At 44.1% G+C, this 20,279-nt stretch overlaps 1 protein-coding gene across 2 annotated transcripts; it reads left to right on the top strand.

Annotated features, from left to right (window-relative positions):
* The first annotated feature begins 692 nt into the window (after positions 1 to 692).
* pip4p1a (phosphatidylinositol-4,5-bisphosphate 4-phosphatase 1a) lies at positions 693 to 18,955 on the top strand. 2 transcript variants are annotated; one of them, XM_068570920.1, is made up of 7 exons: positions 693 to 860; positions 1,852 to 2,045; positions 8,515 to 8,621; positions 10,637 to 10,742; positions 13,039 to 13,091; positions 13,778 to 13,868; positions 16,354 to 18,955. In XM_068570920.1, the coding sequence occupies exons 1-7, from the start codon at positions 740 to 742 to the stop codon at positions 16,495 to 16,497; spliced, it is 816 nt and encodes a 271-aa protein (XP_068427021.1). In that variant the 5' UTR covers positions 693 to 739; the 3' UTR covers positions 16,498 to 18,955. The 2 variants fall into 2 exon arrangements, with proteins under 2 accessions (XP_068427021.1, XP_068427020.1); XM_068570919.1 differs by lacking the exon at positions 16,354 to 18,955 and adding an exon at positions 14,088 to 14,518.
* The last annotated feature ends 1,324 nt before the right edge of the window (positions 18,956 to 20,279 follow it).

Raw genomic sequence — 20,279 nt, 5'->3', positions numbered from 1 at the left:
AGTGAACAATCCGTTGACCATTAACTTTTGGAATTATTACAGTGCCCCATTACAACATAAATATGGGCAGGTAGCAATTCTATTGAGAAATACATTACCGCGCTTTAATATTACTGAATATTAGGAGGCACTTTACTTTGACATCACCACTTTATGTTAATTATATATATATATATATATATATATATATATATATATATATATATATATATATATATATATATATATATAGTGCCATATTTTACTACATTATGTAGTGAAATATGGCACTTTTCAGATTAAATGTAATTTGCATAAATGATCAACAATGATATAATACTATAACACTGAAGATAGACACTCTGTATTATCTTTTTTTGTTTTGTTAATGTTGATAGGCTACTTTAACTACATTTTTTGAGAATACTTGAATACTAAATGTGAATTATATCTATAAAAAAAAGGTATTGCAAATAAAACCCTTTCGGATCCATAGATGAGGAAACCCATGCATCTCACAGGTCTGCTCCATAACACCGATGGAGTGCAGAAGGAGCACCCCTGGGTGACGGTGCCATACCTCCGCAGCAGCAGCAGTGATGATGCTGGTGATGGTGTGATCATGTGACGGCTGCATTTCCGACACAACAATACAACATTGGTCTGTATTCACGCTCCCACTCTTCCCTCCCTCCCTCCTTCCCTCCCTTCCCCCCCACCCTACCGCCACCACCACCTCTCCCCACGCCTGGCTCTCGGTATGGCGGACGGCGAGAGGTCCCCGTTACTATCGGATCTGGGAGATGGTGCTCTCGGCAGCGGTAACGGCGGCGGGGTGTCTCCCGGTGCGGCGCCATACGGCGCGCCCAACAAGCCCCAGAGTAAGTATCCATGGTGGAGCCCTCTCTCCTCCTCCTCCTCCTCCTCATCAGCCGGACTCCAGCCTCAAGGAGCCGAGCTAACGGGTGGCCTCCACTGACAGGGCGGTCCAGTTAGCCCGCCTCCTTGAGCCGGTAACCGGCTTGTCGTGACTGTGTTCGGTGCAATGTACGCGTTTTAAAGTCTCTCTTTACGGATGAAATGTGCCATTTTGTTTTGCAACCGGGACTTGAAAAAAGAGACTGAAGGCCTTAGCAACCAACCAACCTAGCAACCGTTAGGTATTAGCTTGGTAGCTAGCTAGCTAGCTTGATCTTCTTAGGACCGGTAAAGCCGCGCGTGCTAAGCTTTAAATATGCAGTTCAGCGATATTAATACGAAGATTTATTTTAATGTACGTTCCCTGACGCACATTTTTGCGTGTATTTGAACAGCGGAATGCCGGCAAGCTAGGTAGCTGGACCTTTTAGCTAGCGAGCATCTGAGAAACACCTGATTTGATTGACACATGAGACAGCCATTCAGGAGGCTGGTGAGAGGATGCTGCGACAAATGGCGCTTCATATAGGGCGGGACATGCCGGTAAATACATTAATGGGAACTGTATTGCTCCCAATTGTGTTTGCTATCACAAACTGCTTGCTGACAACGTAGAGCAGAGAATGTTAGTTCATGTAAGTTGCATCTGGTTTCTACATTAAACTGTCCCGATTACTAACTCATTCCTAATCAGACGTCTGTCTCTCACTAACACGAGACTCTTTTATTTGTTAAAACTAACCCCAACCAGCATTCCAAGAGTGTTTTTCATGTAAAGCTCCTTTCAGTCCACCTCGAGACTAAATCGTATTAGCTTGTTAATCGCAACATAAGAGCTTACTTGTCATGGGAATTTTGGCCTTTCCCCCCTCTTGGTCCATTGCACAACAATCAATTCATTTGTTTTGGGTGGGAGTACTTTGGTTATTCACCATTTCCTCCCTCCCCGTGCAGGCTTCCCTCCGTTCCCCAGCCCGACTCAGCCCTCGGTGCTCCTCGGGGAGGACCCGCCGCCCTACTCGCCTCTCACCTCCCCGGAGAGTGGCAGTGCACCTGTTATCAGCTGCAGGGTGTGTCAGAGCCTGATCTCCGTGGAGGGAAAGATCCACCAGCATGTGGTGAAGTGTGGGGTTTGCAATGAAGCCACGGTATGTTTCCAGAGTCACGTACACAGAGGTTTTTTCCACATCCTTTTTTTTCTAAAAGTCAACCTCAGTCTACAAAAGATAATGTTTACCCATTTTATTTATTTATTATCAGGTTTTATAGGGCCGGTGCGATCTTTCGCGACTCACACTGATGCCCACTTCTCCCACTCGGTGGCGGTTGCGTACTTTAATTACTCAAGTAATGAAAATTGTTTTCATTTTTTTAAAACATTGTTTTAAACCATTTAAACCATCGGCCATCTCCACTGTGCTGTATGAGGTCGAAAGACACGTACATGCACATATATTTGACCAGTATCTTACTTTTAAAAGGGTTGTTTCACACAAATGACAAAAACACATTTTCTCTCATAAACCTCTAGTGGTGTCTAGCCACACAGGTTTTATTTACGTCAGCCTCTGAGATATGAGATTTCGATGCGAATTTCATTTAGTTTTTGGGACTCAAAGCAATAAAATGTCCACAATCAGTGTCCTCATTACTCTGGATAATCCACTGAGGTCTCTAATAGTCCCTACTAATCTGTGTGGAAATGTTTTCTGGTAGAAAGTTGTTTTTAGAAAGTATTTTTTGTTGCTATTTGGTTGAAACAACCCTTAAATGTGCTGGCTGTGGTGTTTACACATCATGAGAACCTTTATGATGTTTTATTTAATCTGCTTGTGGTCTCGTGAGGTGAGTGTGATTTTAATTTAAATATATATGACGTACTGTAGGCGCGCTGTAGGCCCTCTTCCAAGTGTTCACTATTGGTTTGTGATGTGAACTAAAATATTTAACACTTCAAATTCAAAAGCTACGCTCTCCTTCTGATCTCTCCGGCCCGTGAGGTCTTGTTATGAAGTGCAGTCCGTGTTGTGTAACGCTACTGCACAAACATTTTGTAAGCTCTTTTTGCGAGTCCATCAAGTAGACAAGATTTCGACTAAAAGCACGTCAGTCTCTGATTAAGTGTGGCTTCAGCCGCATGGGGTCAGAGACCCCATGCTGGAAGCACACTTCATGTTCTCCTGCGGGCTTATTAAGTGTGGCTTCAGCCGCATGGGGTCATAGACCCCATGCTGGAAGCACACTTCATGTTCTCCTGCGGGCTTATTATTATTATTCTTCTTATAGTCAAACCACTACTCCTCCCAGAGCGTTGCCAGCACATGCGTAAAAAATACATCGAAACGTGCGGTTTGCGCGGGAATCGTGAGGTATGACTTTTCTAAGAGATTCGCCCGGCCGTTTTCCCGAAAAATGCAAAAAACGTCAAAAACTGTCAAAAAAATTTCACGAAATGTTCGTAGAGGGTGGCGCACCAATTAACAGAGTGAGAAGAAGCGACAGAAACTGCTAAAAAAATAAAACGTATTTTGTCTTTACTCGCACAATGTTCACTCTTCATACACCATTGTTGGATAGAAACGTTGGAAATCTTGTCTTCTGTCATAAACTGCGGTCGATAGGAATCCAACAGACTCAGACGTCTTGAAATCGGACTGAATGTGAGAGCAAGTCCACCTCGCTCTGCCATCCGCCGCCATGTTAAATCTCCCTCCAAAGCCACGTCTCCCCTGAAGCGCGTACCTGATTTGTAAATCGCCCGTACAGACACATGTTTTATCGTACAGACTCGCCAGTCACAGTATCTGTTCATCAGGTCTTCCTAACGCTTCATATGCGATATCTAAGCAATCGGGGCTTTTTAAGTATGTTTTTTGGGTGATTTTTGGATAGGTGTTTCCCAGCATTGACTCCATGTAATCATCGGCAGTTAGTAATTGTAACTGCCGATATTTGAATTCATCACCATGGCAACCTCTGACATGAGGGCAGTTCAACAGACACACAGACACTTACACACGCACACACACACAGGACTTCTCTCTCTGTCTCCCTCCCTCCCTTTCTCTATCTGTTCATATATATATTCCACTATTTCCATATATATTCAGCTGTTTTGTTGTTTTCAAATATATTCAGCTTTTTTAAGCTTTATTCAACAATATTTCACTATGTTCGAAGCAATAGTGGCTTTTAAAGTACCATTTTTTTAAATAGTTTGAAAGGAGTTCCACAGTATTTAGGTCTGTTAAGCTCAGCGTAAGGAAGTCCCTTTGAAGTCATCACCATGGCAACCTTTGATCTAACGACCCACAGGTGTTCTCGTTAGGGCAGTTTAACAGACAGGCAGACACTTACACACGCACACACAACACAGATGACTTCTGTCTCTCTGTCTGTTTGTCTCACAGACACACACACAGACACACACACAAACAAACAAACACATACACAAACACACACACACACACACACACAAACAGACACACAAACACACACACACAAACAGACACATACACACACACACACAGACACACACAAAGACGTTTACGTGTGTTTTATATTGTGTAGTTGTCAACACTGTGATCATTAATAAGGTCATATGATATTTCATATACGTTTGTGTGTGTTCAGGACGTTCAGTAGTTTATTTCCTTAAGTCCACAGTCCAGTCTGCCTCTAATCAGTCTGCTGGCGCTCACTTGGTCACCATGACGACGGCAGCACACAGGTGCTTCATATCAGCCAATCAGTTTAACACACAAACCAACTCAAGTGCTTTGGAGGAGAGACGGGCGTCAGAAACAAAAGCTATATATTGCGACGTCTTACGGCAGTAGTAGCCACACTTTCAAAATTTCTTGCGAAATTTTCTAGTTATTATTATTATTCTTCTTATAGTCAAACCACTACTCCTCCCAGAGCGTTGCCAGCACATGCGCAAAAATTACATCGAAACGTGCGGTTTGCGCGGGAATCGTGAGGTATGACTTTTCTAAGAGATTCGCCCGGCCGTTTTCCCGAAAAATGCAAAAAACATTAAAAAAATTTCACGAAACGTTCGTAGAGGGTGGCGCACCAATTAACAGAGTGAGAAGAAGCGACAGAAACTGTTAAAAAAATAAAACGTATTTTGTCTTTACTCCCACAATGTTCACTCTTCATACACCATTGTTGGATAGAAACGTTGGAAATCTTGTCTTCTGTCATAAACTGCGGTCGATAGGAATCCAACAGACTCAGACGTCTTGAAATCGGACTGAATGTGAGAGCAAGTCCACCTCGCTCTGCCATCCGCCGCCATGTTAAATCTCCCTCCAAAGCCACGTCTCCCCTGAAGCTCGTACCTGATTTGTAAATCGCCCGTACAGACACATGTTTTATCGTACAGACTCACCAGTCACAGTATCTGTTCATCAGGTCTTCCTAACGCTCAATATGCGATATCGAAGCAATAGTGGCTTTTAAAGTACCATTTTTTTTAAATAGTTTGAAAGGAGTTCCACAGTATTTAGGTCTATTAAGCTCAGCGTAAGGAAGTCCCTTTGAAGTCATCACCATGGCAACCTTTGATCTAACGACCCACAGGTGTTCTCGTTAGGGCAGTTTAACAGACACACAGACACTTACACACGCACACACAACACAGATGACTTCTGTCTCTCTGTCTGTTTGTCTCACACACACAGACACACAGACACACACACAAACAAACAAACACATACACAAACAAACAAACACACACACACACAAACAGACACACAAACACACACACACAAACAGACACATACACACACACACAGACACACACAAAGACGTTTACGTGTGTTTTATATTGTGTAGTTGTCAACACTGTGATCATTAATAAGGTCATATGATATTTCATATACGTTTGTGTGTGTTCAGGACGTTCAGTAGTTTATTTCCTTAAGTCCACAGTCCAGTCTGCCTCTAATCAGTCTGCTGGCGCTCACTTGGTCACCATGACGACGGCAGCACACAGGTGCTTCATATCAGCCAATCAGTTTAACACACAAACCAACTCAAGTGCTTTGGAGGAGAGACGGGCGTCAGAAACAAAAGCTATATATTGCGAGGTCTTACGGCAGTAGTAGCCACACTTTCAAAATTTCTTGCGAAATTTTCTAGTTTATTAATGCCAGTGGTCAGAATGAACCGCCGCTACTTCAGCAACACGGACAGCGCTGTGAATATGTATTTATTATACTTTAACAGTACAAAGCACAGAGAGAGAGACAAGAAACAAACTATGTTTGACCAAGACTGTGAAATGCTGATGGCAAAATCAAGAGGAAGTGTTGGTCCAAAAGACAATAATCCCAAGATGTATGTAACTACAATTAATCCGACAGCGATACACTTGTGGGTCTTGTTTTTTTTGTCGCGTCAGGTGTGGAAAGACACAACAAACAACCATTACATCACATTTAGCTTAAGCTTTTTATCCATAGAGATTTACATTTTTGCCCTACACACCGTAGACACAGCAACGGGGAGCAATTCATGATAAAGTGTCTCGCTCAAGGACACACAACGACACGTTGAAAATAAAATAAAAATAGTATCAAGTTTTGATTATCACTTTGAGGAAAAATACCTTTTTAAGAGAAATTTGATCAATTGCTGAAGAAAGTTGCTCAAGATGGCGCACGTGAGACGGGCTCCTCGGCTGAGCGTCACCGGCGATGCAGATCGGAGTACAGATGGAAGTTGAAGTGTGAAAAGTGTCCAGATGTACCGACAGCCAGTGTGAGCGACGCACAGATGGAGGGAACGTACGGCGTCATACGGTTACGTTTTGGCTCAAATCCAAAGATTTGTACATGAATGTGGACAGGAGGAAAAACATAGGTTGTGTGTGTGTGTGTGTGTGTGTCAGTCTTGCGTTGTTAATTAGCCTGATGAATGAGGCATGTTGTGATAATTCTGCCTCGCCCCAGCTTTAATTTGACGGATAGCACGAGAAGACAATTATCACGAGTAGTAAACAATTATAAATTGTTATTTCACTGCCACAGATTTCTGTCTTTTATCGTCGGTAATGTGGCAATAATCACGAGGCGGAACGTCTCCCTTCTCCCTCCGTCAATCAGAGCTGATGGAGCGGAAGCAATTATTATATATTGAGACGTCCCAAAGAACGCGTTTCATTTTAAAGGTGGGTGGTGGGGAAAGGTACATTTCCTGCAACTGCACAATGTTTTGTTTCAATTCATACACATTGGCGTTAAAATGGGGCAGAATAATGGAAACAGCTGTCAGCATAACGCTGTACATCTCAACAGCAGCCCCCATAATGACATTATGAGCTCCAGGATGGTGGGAGTTATGTAGCGAAAGCAATATAAATACATTGACAGTGACACATCTCTATGTTACAGTCATTTGAATCAGTAAGGGTGACAGAAAATGTGACATTCCACCCCATAATGACCACATGTAATATTATTTTCCACTCCCCATCATTACCTCCTTCCCCTCCTCCAGTGTGGATACAAACTCCACTCCCACAGCTGTTGGGAGGGATATTGATGAGCTGACGGTACTCAATCTGATCTGGTTAGTCAGAGTTTTAATGACGCAGCGGAGAGAAAACCCACCAGCAGGATATTCTATTAGCTCCGAGAGGAAGGTGTGTGGATGGAGCAGCTGTGTATTTGTGTAAAACGATGTCCTTGACAACGTTTCTTGGTGTAATGTGACCTCGTGAGACGATAACAAAGTGTGCTGCGACAACAAGACGTGCAACCCGGTCGTGAAAACAACACACTCGTTCAACATGTACGTTGAGCAGATTTATAATAGAAATATGAAGCCAGCAAGGTGAAGGCTAAATACTGAAGCGCATGCGGCTGTAACAATAGTCTAATGTGCAGCAGGAGGAACAGGATCAGATCTTATCATATGCAAGTCACACTTTTTGATGCCTTCTTCTATATTTTTTCTCCCTCTGTTGAGGTGCGTTGCTAGATCGTAGAGACACCGGCTGCTTTGCAGAGAGTTTCCAGAAGGCCTTTATTAATAATAAATGTTATCGCTCCAGACTTAACTTGTGACATTTGTTTCACCAACTTGCTTAAATGTTTCCTTTTTTTAGGTTCACTGGAACATGATATAGAAGCAACCACACAATCTTTCACCTTTTGGTGCCACAATATTTACATGATTGTAAAAAAAGCAATAAAGGGGAAGTTAAATGCATTTTTTTTTGGATCAGACAGGCTTTTCTTCTTCTTCTTCTTCTTCTTCTTCTTCTTCTTCTTCTCCTGCTCCTTCTCTTTCTACTTCAAAGGCCGACGCTGTGACCGTGCACAGAATGAGCGCTCTATGTGCGAGTGCAAGACTTCACTCATCTATTCATACTTAAATAAATAATGCTAATTGCGTTTTAATGCTCTCTTCAACCAGCTTAAGGTCGGCGCCGCATGGAAACTGTCCCTCGATCGCGTACGACGCGACTGCGGTACGGCGACTTCTAATATCTCCCCCGAGTAGCATTGCTTAATTCTCATCCGTCAGGAATAATTGGGGCTCGCCATCTCCTCGGATTCTAACTCGCCGCCGTCTCATCCGCTCTGCCTCTGTCTCCCTCTGCAGCCCATTAAGAACGCCCCGGCAGGGAAGAAGTACGTTCGCTGCCCCTGCAACTGTCTGCTCATCTGCAAAGTCACCTCCCAGAGGATCGCCTGTCCCCGGCCATACTGGTGAGAGAGATTCTTTCCAAGTGTGTGTGTGTGTGTGTGTGTGTGTGTGAAGTGAGGCAGAAGGAAACAAGGTGCAGTGGGAGCAGCAGTCTCCTCAATTAAGGGCTATGCTCTCGGCGCAGTTTGCACGCGGCGCTCAGTGAGTCGGATGAGGAAATAACAGCCTCATTAGAGCAGCCACTTCATGTGTTTCACTCCTGCCCTTCGCCCGCATTACGTCGGCATGGATACTGCAGTGTGTGGCGTGTTCGTGGCGGGCCACATTTTAATTGAGGTTTGATTTTTCCACCGGCACCTCGCAGATAAATATCACAAAATGCAGCTGCTTTAATTATGAGCTCAATTCCTGCTACTAGCCAGAATACTCGCATAGCAAATACATTACTACCTACTGTAAGTCTCTTTAAGTCAACAGTTATAATTAATGTCCTCTTTTTTTAAATTTTGCTTCCAAGTACATAAAGAAAACGTCGTTGGGTTGCTTATAGTTCAAATACAGTTTAAGAAAGAAAAGTTTTAGTTGCCTTCTGTTGGGAAATGAGCTGAACAAAAAGCCATAAAACACTGTTTACAGGCCAAACAGATGTGTTTGGGTTTTTTATTGTTTAAAAAAAACAAGTGGAAACCAGAAGGCTGATTTCAGTGCCTGGGAATAAACAGCTTTTTGGCAGCTCATCCCAACATCACGCTGCTGCTGCAGCTGTGTGTAATTGGTAAAAGAGATAATGTGCTCTTTTTTTTTTACTACACTTTTTTTTTTTTATGCCCAAGGTAGAAAATGTGGAAGACCGACATGTTTAGCCACCTTTCTTTTCATTTTCTTCTGCAATGTAGGTGTCATAATGATCTGCAGCACATCATTCATCTGTCAGCTTCAGTGCAGATCATAAGGCAGTTTGCTTTAACACTAAAATGTTGTAAAAAGAAACAAACACACACAAGACAAATCGTTTTTTATTTGATTTTTTTGAACATGCTTTGAAATTATTGCAGTTACGACTCAGGAATCTTGTTCCCAAAATAAGTTTCAGTGTGAACTTTCTTTAAATATTGTCTCACGCGCGCGTGTGTGTGTGTGTGTGTGTGTGTGTGTGTGTGCGTGTGTGTGTGCTTGTGTATCACAGATATTGTTAATGTAAAAAGAGATGCTGCAATTTCACAGTTTCACACGGCGCGTCTAAAACATCATCTGTGCCGCTTTCATCCTTTTTACTGAACCTTCCTGCAGAGATGATGACGATGATGATGATAATGATGATGAAGAAATTGCCGTAAATTAGCGGCATGCGGCCCTAACTCGCCTAAACAAAGTCAAAAAACAAATAAAATACATCTCCAGCAGCAGGAATCCCTCACAGTAGCTTTTGTCTGTTGGTCGTCGCCAACGTCTCAACCGGATGGAGTGTAACTCCTCCTCCTCCTCCTCCTCCTCTTCCTTCTTTTCCTCCTCCTCCTCCTCCACAGCCAACTGCTGCTGTCGTATCGGTCGTTCCTCGTCACGCGGCGCTCTCTGCCGGGTTCCCGAGAGATAAACTGTTTTTTTTTAAATCTCGGGGCCGCAGCCGTCGTGCCCTGAAAACTAGGCGCTTAGGGGAGAGGAAGGGTGGAGGGGATGGAGGGGGTGGAGGGGGTGGAGGGGGTGGATGGGGGGGGAAGGTGGCAGCGTTTCCTCAGAGGCCTCGTTTCCTGCATTCAGCTGCTCCGTGAGAGTTTACCTGTTTTGCATTCGAACCAGACGAGCCGACCAGAGCGGACGCTCCGCCGCCGTCCAATCAGGGTTTCTGAGCCACCGCGAGGAAGATGATTAAAGAAAAGTCTTAATCATAACGAGGAGATTGGCTCCGTGATGATGATGACGAACCCCCCCATCCCCCACACACACACACACAAAAGTGAAACCGTCGTCAGCTTTTCCACACGGACGCCTCGCGCAGAGATAATTCGAGTGATGTCTTGAGCCGCTTGTGGTGTGAATCATTTCTTAATATCTTTTGTTTCTCTGTGTGTTTTCCCAGCAAGAGGATCATTAATCTGGGTCCAGTTCATCCCGGTCCGGCCAGTCCTGACCCCCAGCCGGCCGGGGCCCGCGTCTCCTGCGGACACTGCAGCAACACCTTCCTGGTACCGCGCCTCGGCTACGTTTTATAAAAAAAGTTTTACTTGTGTAACCTTGATGAAACTCCCCCACACAGAGTTAAAGGAATAGTTTCAACACTTTGGGGCCGAATTTGCTTCCTTTCTTTTCACGCTGAGCGTCGGATGAAAATATTGATTCCTCTCATCGCGTCCGTCTCGTCACGTACGCAGACACCAGCTGGCCAGCTCAGCCGGGTTTAGACTTTCAGACGGACGCGGAAGAGATATTGATCGTCCTTTTTTTCTATGGAAGCCCATTTATGCCACAAAAAAAAGTCATAATTAAGGAAAAAGAAGAAAAAAAAAGTCATACTTATGACAACAACAAAAAAAGTCATTATGAAAAATAAATCCAAATTATGACAAAAAAAATTAAGATTATGAATATAATGAATAATAATAATAAAAAGTAATAATTATGACTTTTGGGCTTCCATAGATTTCACTGTTGGGGAAAAAAAGAAAATAGCTGCACTAACGTTTTCTTAATTTCTTTAATACAAAAATCTAATTATTTTTCTCTTCACCGCTTCGTAGGTTTTATTAATAACAAAAAACTGCTATAATTGTTCTATTTATTAACAATGGCATAGAAGGCTTATTGATCCGCCTCTGACGAGCAGAAGGAACATCAGTCCAATGTGTTAGGTCTCTGGCTCAAGTCCCTCTCCGACCTCTTTGAATTGAATACATCTGAGAAGGTCGCGGCCGGTAGCATCACATCCCTCTACAGGGAGCCGGGATCTGTTGAAAGTGTTTATGAACAGATGACTCATTACTTTGTCCAAGAGCTGAATGATAAAACAGCTTTGGCGTGCGCTCCTTTGGCTTCGGGCCGGAGCTCTTAGCGTTTGTCCGCTAAAAACATCTTGTGGCAGTTTTGTTTTGTGAAGCGTCCTGTAGCGCAGCCACAGCGCTGAGTGACGGAGACGCAGCGGAGACAAGTGACTGTTGAGTTATCGGTGGAGATCAATACACGCCACCAGCGCTGATCTACGGCGGCCATTTTGTGCTAACGTAGGGAGTCGGATGTTAACCTCGCTGCTCTTTGACAGTGTGTGTGCGACGGGTAAAAAAGATGGTTTTGGATATGAGGAAGAGGAGGAGGAAGAGGAGGATTTGGAAGAGAGTTTATCACTCAGATGAAGCTTTCTGCTTCGAGACAACGACGCTGAATATTCTTCTTCTCTTTCTTTCTTCTTCTTCTTCTTCTTCTTCTTCTTCTTCTTCTTCTTCTTCTTCTTCTTCTTCTTCTTCTTCTTCTTGTCTTTCTTTCTTCTTCTCTTTCTTTCTTCTTCTCTTTCTTTCGTCTTGTTCTTCTCATTTTTTCCTTCTTTTTCTTTTTCTTCTTCTCCTCCTCTTTCTCCTTCTTCTCCTCCTCCTCCTGTTCCTCTTCCTCCTCCCCTTTCTTCTCCTCCTCTTCCTCCTCCTCCTCGGTGTATTCTTCTCTCCATGCATCAGTGAAACATAAGTGAGGGACTAAATGTCTTCAGACTATGTTATATTTTATTTTGGCTGGCGCTCAGGCAGCAGCTGCTGCCGAGAGCCACGGTGGTTTTGTTAAGTTTCCTACAGTAAGTCATCAATCCAGCAGCAGCATTAGCAGCAGCATTAGAAGCAGCATTAGAAGCAGCATTAGCATTAGCAGCAGCAGCATCAGTGTTAGTATAAGGCCGCCTGTAATCCGACAAGACATTTATTGTTTGCACATCTCCTTATTCACTTTGAGGCGACGCCTCGGCCCCGTCAGAGCGGATTTGTATTTGCGTCGATTTGAACGCTGAATTATTGAGCGAACTTGTCATTTAATCTATCTGGCAATCAGCGGATAATGTTTACAGGAGATAATTAAAGTCGTTTATCAGGCAAAACAGTTGCTTCTCAAGTGTGAGGATTGTTGCTTTTCTCCTTCTTTTGGAAGGTCGATATCTTTTCTCTTTTTGATTGTTGGTCCGGAAAAAAAACAAGTTGCAACTCCAATGAGCTTTTTTTTTTTTTTTTGCCGTTCTACAGACGTATTAATCTATTAGTCTGTTGTTTTGCTCCAGTATGCAGCTTCACACCACCTCCATAAGTCACTCTTTTGTCCAGGACCAAAGCATGAAGAGCAAAACACCAGATCCAGATGCCAACACATCCCCAACGAGCCGCCAAGGACTTTGCGCTTTTAAGCTTCTATGTTCCTGTCCTAAATCAGATCTGGTCCAACTGGTTTTTATCATCATTATAACTCATGTGGCTGAAACTGTCTTTTTGTCTTTCTGTCTCTTTGTGACATCAGTGGACAGAGTTCACAGACCGGACGCTGGCCCGCTGCCCACACTGCAGGAAAGTGTAAGTAGCTGGAAGCGATTCATCCGTCACATCCCTCCATCCCCACATCGCCAACGACGCCCCCGAGCCCGGATCGTCACGTCTCGAGACGCGAAACAAATTATTATCTCGGGGAAACACCGGGAGGGGATTCCTTCTAATCTAATCTCTAAGGTCATCAAAACGCTCAAGAGCTAATATGCTAATATGCTAATAAATTCACACACGGACGTCGACGTGTGGTTCTAGTTTTAAACAGAGCTGTGTCGATACAACGTCGAGCTTTCAGCGTCTCGCTGTCCATTTAGAAGCAAATCGTCACGCGTTGCCGTGACGGAGGCGTCACGTGTGTGTCAGGTGATGTTACTGCAACACACGGGTGGCGTCTCAACAGTTTTTACGATTTAGCTTTAATCGTCGGGTTTAAGTCGGTCAGGTCTTAAAGGGCCGCGCACGTGTTGAATTCCTTCAGGTCTCTCATCTGTAAGCATCCGTTCACGCCGACTCACCCGTCGGCCCCGTCGCGGCTTCCCGGGGGAACTGGAACAGAAGACGGAGCCGCACTTTATTAATAAACCTGTGCAAATTGCTGCTGAGGACGAGGCTCATATCACTGTGTTGAAGTTGATTTCATTTCCTAATCTAATTAATCCCCTCCCTCGCCCCTTCCTCTCTCTCTCTTGCTCTCTCCTCTGTGGGTCCTGCAGCTCCTCCATTGGCCAGAGGTATCCCCGGAGGCGGAGCTTGTGGTGTTTTCTACTCTGCTTGCTGTTCAGCATCTCCACCGCCGGCCTGATGGTGAGTGGACGCCGACGGCCGGCGAGCTCATCGATAACCGACCTCGGAGGCGTCAACGTGAAAATGAAAGCTCTCGTCTTTTCTTTTTGGGGTTATTACATAATATGCTGCTCTCGCGGGTCGGCTCCTTCTCCTTTGCCCTTTTTCTTATTTTGCTCTGCGTTGCTCCGTGCATGCAGAGAAGCGTTCATATCTTGTGTACTTTGTGCGTCGCTACAGGAAGAACCATCTCCCGTTTGCAGATCACTATTTGGCAGCGCGCGAGAATTAAACACCCGGTTTGCCCAGAGAGAAGCAGAGCGTCGCTGCAGTCTGCACTGCAGACAGCAGAGGGTGCAAGACGAGCACGAAACGGCAGAGACGTGTGTGTGTGTGTGTGTGTGTGTGTGTGTGTGTGTGTCTGCCAGCACGAGAGAGCAGTTGTGCAGACAATGTAAACCCTGTATTGACAGCGTTGCGTAATGCGGGCGCGTTGTGGCAATATAACGCTGCACCGTGAGATTGTGTCGTGTTCAATAAAAGGAAGAAAAAACCCCCACAAAAAATAGGCAGTTTTTTTAATTACAAACATGGCGCAGGAGCACGAGTTTTGACAGCTTAATCTCCGAGCCGCAGCAGTAAACTTTATCGGCAACAAGTAACGGGATCAAACCCCCCTCCATCTTCCTCCCCTCCTGTTCCAGGCTGCTTTTTAATTAGAGGAATACTGGAGCCATTTGAAGAGAGTACATGAAGGTAGTTAAAGAAGATCCGTCGCCATCACAGCTGTGAGCTTCTGGAGCTGCGGCGCGTTCCCCGACGCGCGAGCTAATGGACGGCGTTTAACAATGCCGCGGCCCCCGGAGAGCGGCGCCAACCATTAAAACTTCACACGCGGCTTCTGGGAGGAGAGCAGGAAGCTTCAACGTAAAGCTGTGGATGCCTTACTTTTCTCCAGCTTATTTTTGATGTTTCTTTTTTCCCCCCTCGGCTTTGCACAAGCTTGTTTTTTGATTTTACCTCGTCGTTCGATACGGCTGCCCGTCTTTAAATACCACATTGTGTGTGTGTGTGTGTGTGTGTGTGTGTGTGTGTGTGTGTTGTGTCCCATAACACACACACACAACACCTGAGTCTCTGCCTTAAACATTTGCGGCACGTTCTCAGGAAACATGTTCTTAATTACAGGAAACTTATGATTAACTAGGAGGCATTTATCTCTCTCTCTCTCTCTCTCTCTCTATCTATCTATCTATCTATCTATCTATCTATCTATCTATCTATCTATCCATCCATCCATCCATCCATCCATCCATCCATCCATCCATCCATCCATCCATCCATCCATCCATCCATCCATCCATCCATCCATCCATCCATCCATCCATCCATCCATCCATCCATCCATCCATCCATCCATCCATCCATCTATCCATCCAGATGAATAAAACGCCTCTTAATTAATGTTTCATAACTCATTTCCTCTCCTTCTCCTCACATTAGCAGCTTCACTCTGGCGCTGTGACTTTGAATCGGTGAATTCATATTTCCATATCCTCCTCAGGTCCCCGTTGGCTTCTCTCAAAGTCACTTTTACCGTCCTCATTAAATAATTTTCTTTTCGGAGCAGCTGTACACTCAATACTTGATGGCGGAGATATTTCCTCTCGTACCCCTCAGTCCCTCTGCAGCGTTCAACACTTCCAGTGAAAATGTGATGCAGCGTCGGCGTGCTGCGGGCGGACGGAGCGCAGACGCCCGCATGCGTCATGTGTGAATTAGTGTTTTAGATTTTTTTTTTTTTAAAGGCATTGCTTTGCTGTGGAGACAATGTTGTCTCCAGACCTTTTCCTGTGTTTGAGTCATCTTAGGAACCACAAAAGCAAAGTCTTGAGGTTGGGAAAAAATGTATCTGCAACAACAAAATCACTTTAAAAAGATATTTTGATCATAACTGTAAACATCCAGCTAAGCGAAATCACAATGAAACAAAAAAAACTGTGTTTGGTTAAAACGTGGAGAAATTACTTATTTTATGGCAAAACATTGGCCGATTTTGGGCATGCTGGGTATTAAAATGTTCATCCGCGTCTGTACTTTCCAGAGGTGGGAAATCCCACTGAAAACATATTATTTTCACTTACGTTTGGTTGAACACATGCTCTCCGACCTGCTTTTCATTCATATTTCTCATCTTTTTTCCTGTTAAAATGTTCGTCCCTGTAATTGCCAATCTGGTTTCAACACCATTTTCTTTTCATTTGTTTTTCCTGACCCCTGTTGAGCACTTTGTGACCCTTATTTGTAAGAAGTGCTACACAAATAAACATTATTAGTATCATTGTTTCCAAAAGGTTAAAGAAAAACGGAGCAAACCTCTGTATTCTCGGCTGAATGTTGCGCAATCTGCAGACACGAATGGCTCATAACATTATCATCGTAGCGTTCAGCGGCTTTCCTCCTCCCTCACTCGCAGCGTCTGACCCTCTGCTGCCGTCTCTTCCAGGCCGGCACGTGGGCGAAGGCTCAGACCTACCAGGGCATCTACGCCTCGTGGGCGGCGCTGCTGCTGCTGGTGCTCGTCACCTTGGTTCGGGCCTTCTACTGGGCCTGCATGAGGGTCAGCCAGCCGCTGCAGAACTTCACATAGAGCCCTGGACCGGCCCCTCCTCCTCTTCCTCCTCCTCTTCCTCAACCCGACCAGGCACAGGAGGAAAGACAGCTTCACACACACACACGCACACACACACACACACACGCGAGAAAACAAACAGATTTATTTATTTAAATCCAATTCCAGGAAGAGAAACTGTCCCGTTCCCTTCCTGGACGGTGGTCGCTGTATCTATCTGTATTTATGATGACGCGTACATAGCCCGATGTTTATCTCTTCTAATCTCGTGGGGTTCATTTTAACATCATAACACTTCTCCTCTTTCCTCCTGCGCTCTTTCTACATTTTACGTCTCGTGACCTCGAAGCCGAGCGCTTACGCGTTGGATCTCGCCCCCTTTGACTTTTGTTTTTTGTTTGTTTCCCCCGTCCATTTTGTTTTTGGCGTTTTTTTTTTTTCTTTAAAAACGCTTTAAACGGAGAAACAAATGGATTTTTTTTTTAACGTTGAAAGCGGCGATGACGTCATGCGAGACCAATCGGTGCCGGCGGGGGAGAGACGGCGAAGGCCCGGAGGGGACGTCGGCTCCTCTTTTTATTTATTTTATATTCCTGTGTGAGTCAAAAAAGATCAAGTAGGTGTTGAAATGCGTCTGAAACGTGTAATTCAAGCAGCACGCGAAGGAAGGCGACCATGTTTTTTTTTTTAACTCAGTGTTTTCTGCTGAATTATGCCCCTGGGACTGACTTTGATCCAAAGCAGCTTGAAAGCCTTAAAAAGGAGGTGTGGTAGAAGGATTCAACACACACACACACACACACGCACGCACATAAATACATCGAGACACACAACAAAAGGAGTTGCAATGGCTGCCTGTCAAAAGCATCTCAGCCTCCCTCTTCAAAGACGCACCTGCAAACCCATGTCCTCCATATTGGTGTCCTTGTTTCAGTGCAACTTGAAAAGTTTTCATGTTTTTTGTTTGTTTAACCAGACATCGTGCACACAACATTGTGTATTTTACCCCGTTCGTGTTAATCGGCATCACGAGCAGCGACACGTGACCTTTACAAGCGTCTACATGGTTAAAACCTGGATTCAGGTGCCGCTTGGCTTTCACCAAACAGACTAAAATATGAAGAAAGGCTGTCGACGGTTCCAACATTAATAACAACATTAATTAATGTTTCAATCGGTGAAAAGCAGAAAACACACAGCGGGCGAGCTTTAAAGGCCTCCTCCTCCTGCAGGACGCTGTGGCTCCTAAAAGAGCTTTGGCCGGACATGAAAACACATCGGAGCGCGAACGCGATAGCCGTGGAAAAGCGTCGCGTCGCTAAACGGTGCCGGTGCTTCTGTGTGGATGCATGATGGGAAATGTGTTTTTGTCGTTGAAGACGGAGGCTGCTGTTGATCCAGGAGGAGCGTCCTCTTTAAGGCCAGTGGATCTAGATATCTATTTAGATATATATCTATATAGATATCTAGATCCGTAAAGGAGAGAACGCTCTGCCATGCAAACCTTTATGCCAGTCCCAATAGGTCAACCACACACACACACACACACACACACACACACTACATGTTACATTTTCACTCGTTCGGTCCCGTACCGACTTCTCCGTCTGTGGTTCTGAATGTGATTTAAATGTATTATTTCGATATGAATTGTGTATTTTTCTTCGTCTTGATTTGTAAATATATTTGTTGTTCAATGGACGCTTTGTCGCTTTAAAGAATTTCTTTTTTTTTTCGTTTTGGGGGTGTGCAACTCTTCACCTGCACATCATATTTAATGATTTGATGAACTACTAACCTGATAAGCCTCTGGACGCCCCGCCGGGGTCCAACTCTCTAACCACACACACACACACACACACACACACACACACACATCAGCAGACTCACAAGCAACATCACATTCTGACTGGATCACATTCTCATGCAGTGACATCTCTCTCTCTCTCTCTCGTTCTCTCTCTCTCTATCTCTCTCTCGTTCTCTCTCTCTCTCTCTCTCTCTCTCTCACATACACACACACACACACACAAACACCCAGCACCTTATACAGTAGTGAGAAACACTGCATACACCAGTAAGACGAGGAGACGTCACCCTGCGAGACTGAACTGAGGTCGCGAACGCTTCACATGGAAGTGTCATGTTATTTATTCTACACGCTGCAAAGAAGAAGAAGAAAAACCCACAAACGAGTCGTTCATCAAGTCCTAACATCGTATTTATTGTGGGGGAAGTTCACTTCCTGTCTGGACCGATGATGTTGATTCTGTTTCGTGGTGACGACACTGATCCATCAGGGCACTGCGTGACTGAACCAATGAGAGGACAGGACACGACTTGTTCAAGGTTTTTTCTTCTTTTTTTGCAGCGGGGTGATCATGTTTTATCCATGACGTCATTGCCAATAATCAAGAACCTGGCTGATGCTCTTTTCAGAGTTTGTTTACACACAAATAAACATGATGATGTACAAAAAATGGCGAACAGGAGTGTTTTTTATTCACCAAAACTCAGAATCTGATAACGCTGATAACGAGGATTCAGCCTTTAACCCCTCACCCTAATCCTATTTATTGTTTGAGTTGTGTTTAGAGGATGCACATGGGGATTATATATTATTATAGCCTGGATTTTTATGTTTAATTTGATACCTAACATGATTTTTTATATTTATACCATGTGTTTTTTCTTGATTTGTACCTTGTAAAATAAAAGAGTCCACATTGTTTTGGGCAGCGACAGTGTAGGAAGGAGACAACTATAACTATATCTATCTATAACTTATTAATCCTTAAGGGGAAATTTGATGTCAGAGAAGCGTGGAACAGTTTACAGACACCAAATAAAATATAAAAACAACAGGGATTAAAAAAGATATACAAAATCTATATATTTCCACAACAGAATAGAAATAACTGCAGAGTGTATTAAATGTGTGCAACATGCAGTGTTGTGTATATGAAGCGAGCTTCATGTTCGATGTGTGTGTCTTCTGGTGGATGAAGCTTTTCATCTCGCTCCACGTCTGAGTAGTTTTTAAATGTGGGTTTGTAGCTGGAACCTGTGATTAAAGCTGTCGTCGCTCTTAATTGGGATAATTCACAGTGATTAAAACCAGTGAAATCAAACCGTTCTTCTTTTCGCTGAACCTAAAGGACGCCCGTTTTCAGAACCGCTCATTTAGATCTTTGTGCTTTTAAAAAGGAAAAAGAAGCCCAATTATCCTCAATTAAACAAAAAAAAAAGCTTATTTTGCCACAAAACGTTGAAAAGAAGCATCTCTCTCTCTCTCTCTCTCTCTCTCTCTCTCTCTCTCTCTCTCTCTCTCTCTCTCTCTCGACCTGGCCCCTGTCGGCCTCTTGAGTTTCATGCGGATATATTTTTTGCCTGGACACAGAGAGATGGAGGGATTAAAAGACATGGAGAAACCTTTCAGGAACCACAGCTCCCCGGAGAGAGAGAGAGAGAGAGAGAGAGAGAGAGAGAGAGAGAGAGAGAGGACAGAAAAACAAAAGGAATGAAGGCCGGAGGAGGTGAGGAGACGCTCGGTCCCGTAACCTTCTGCCTTGAAGCGAGAGGACATTCGTCTGCTTCTCAAAGGGCCTCGGGGCCATTTTATTGTCTTTTTATGAAGCTTTTAATATTCATGACAGCAATAATACTATTTATTGTTTGAGTTGTGTTTAGACGTTGCACATGCATATTATTTATCATTATAGCTCTGATTTTTATGTTTAATTTGATACCAAACATGTATTTTTGGGGGGATTTAAACCATTTCTTTGCTTGATTTGATT

The sequence above is a fragment of the Clinocottus analis genome, unplaced genomic scaffold (assembly GCF_023055335.1).
Source record: "Clinocottus analis isolate CAN_PGR_092001 unplaced genomic scaffold, fCliAna1.0.p SCAF_11, whole genome shotgun sequence".
Taxonomy (NCBI): Eukaryota; Metazoa; Chordata; class Actinopteri; order Perciformes; family Cottidae; genus Clinocottus; species Clinocottus analis.
Note: the sequence above shows the minus strand (reverse complement) of the source record. Positions and strands in the feature narration are given on the sequence as shown.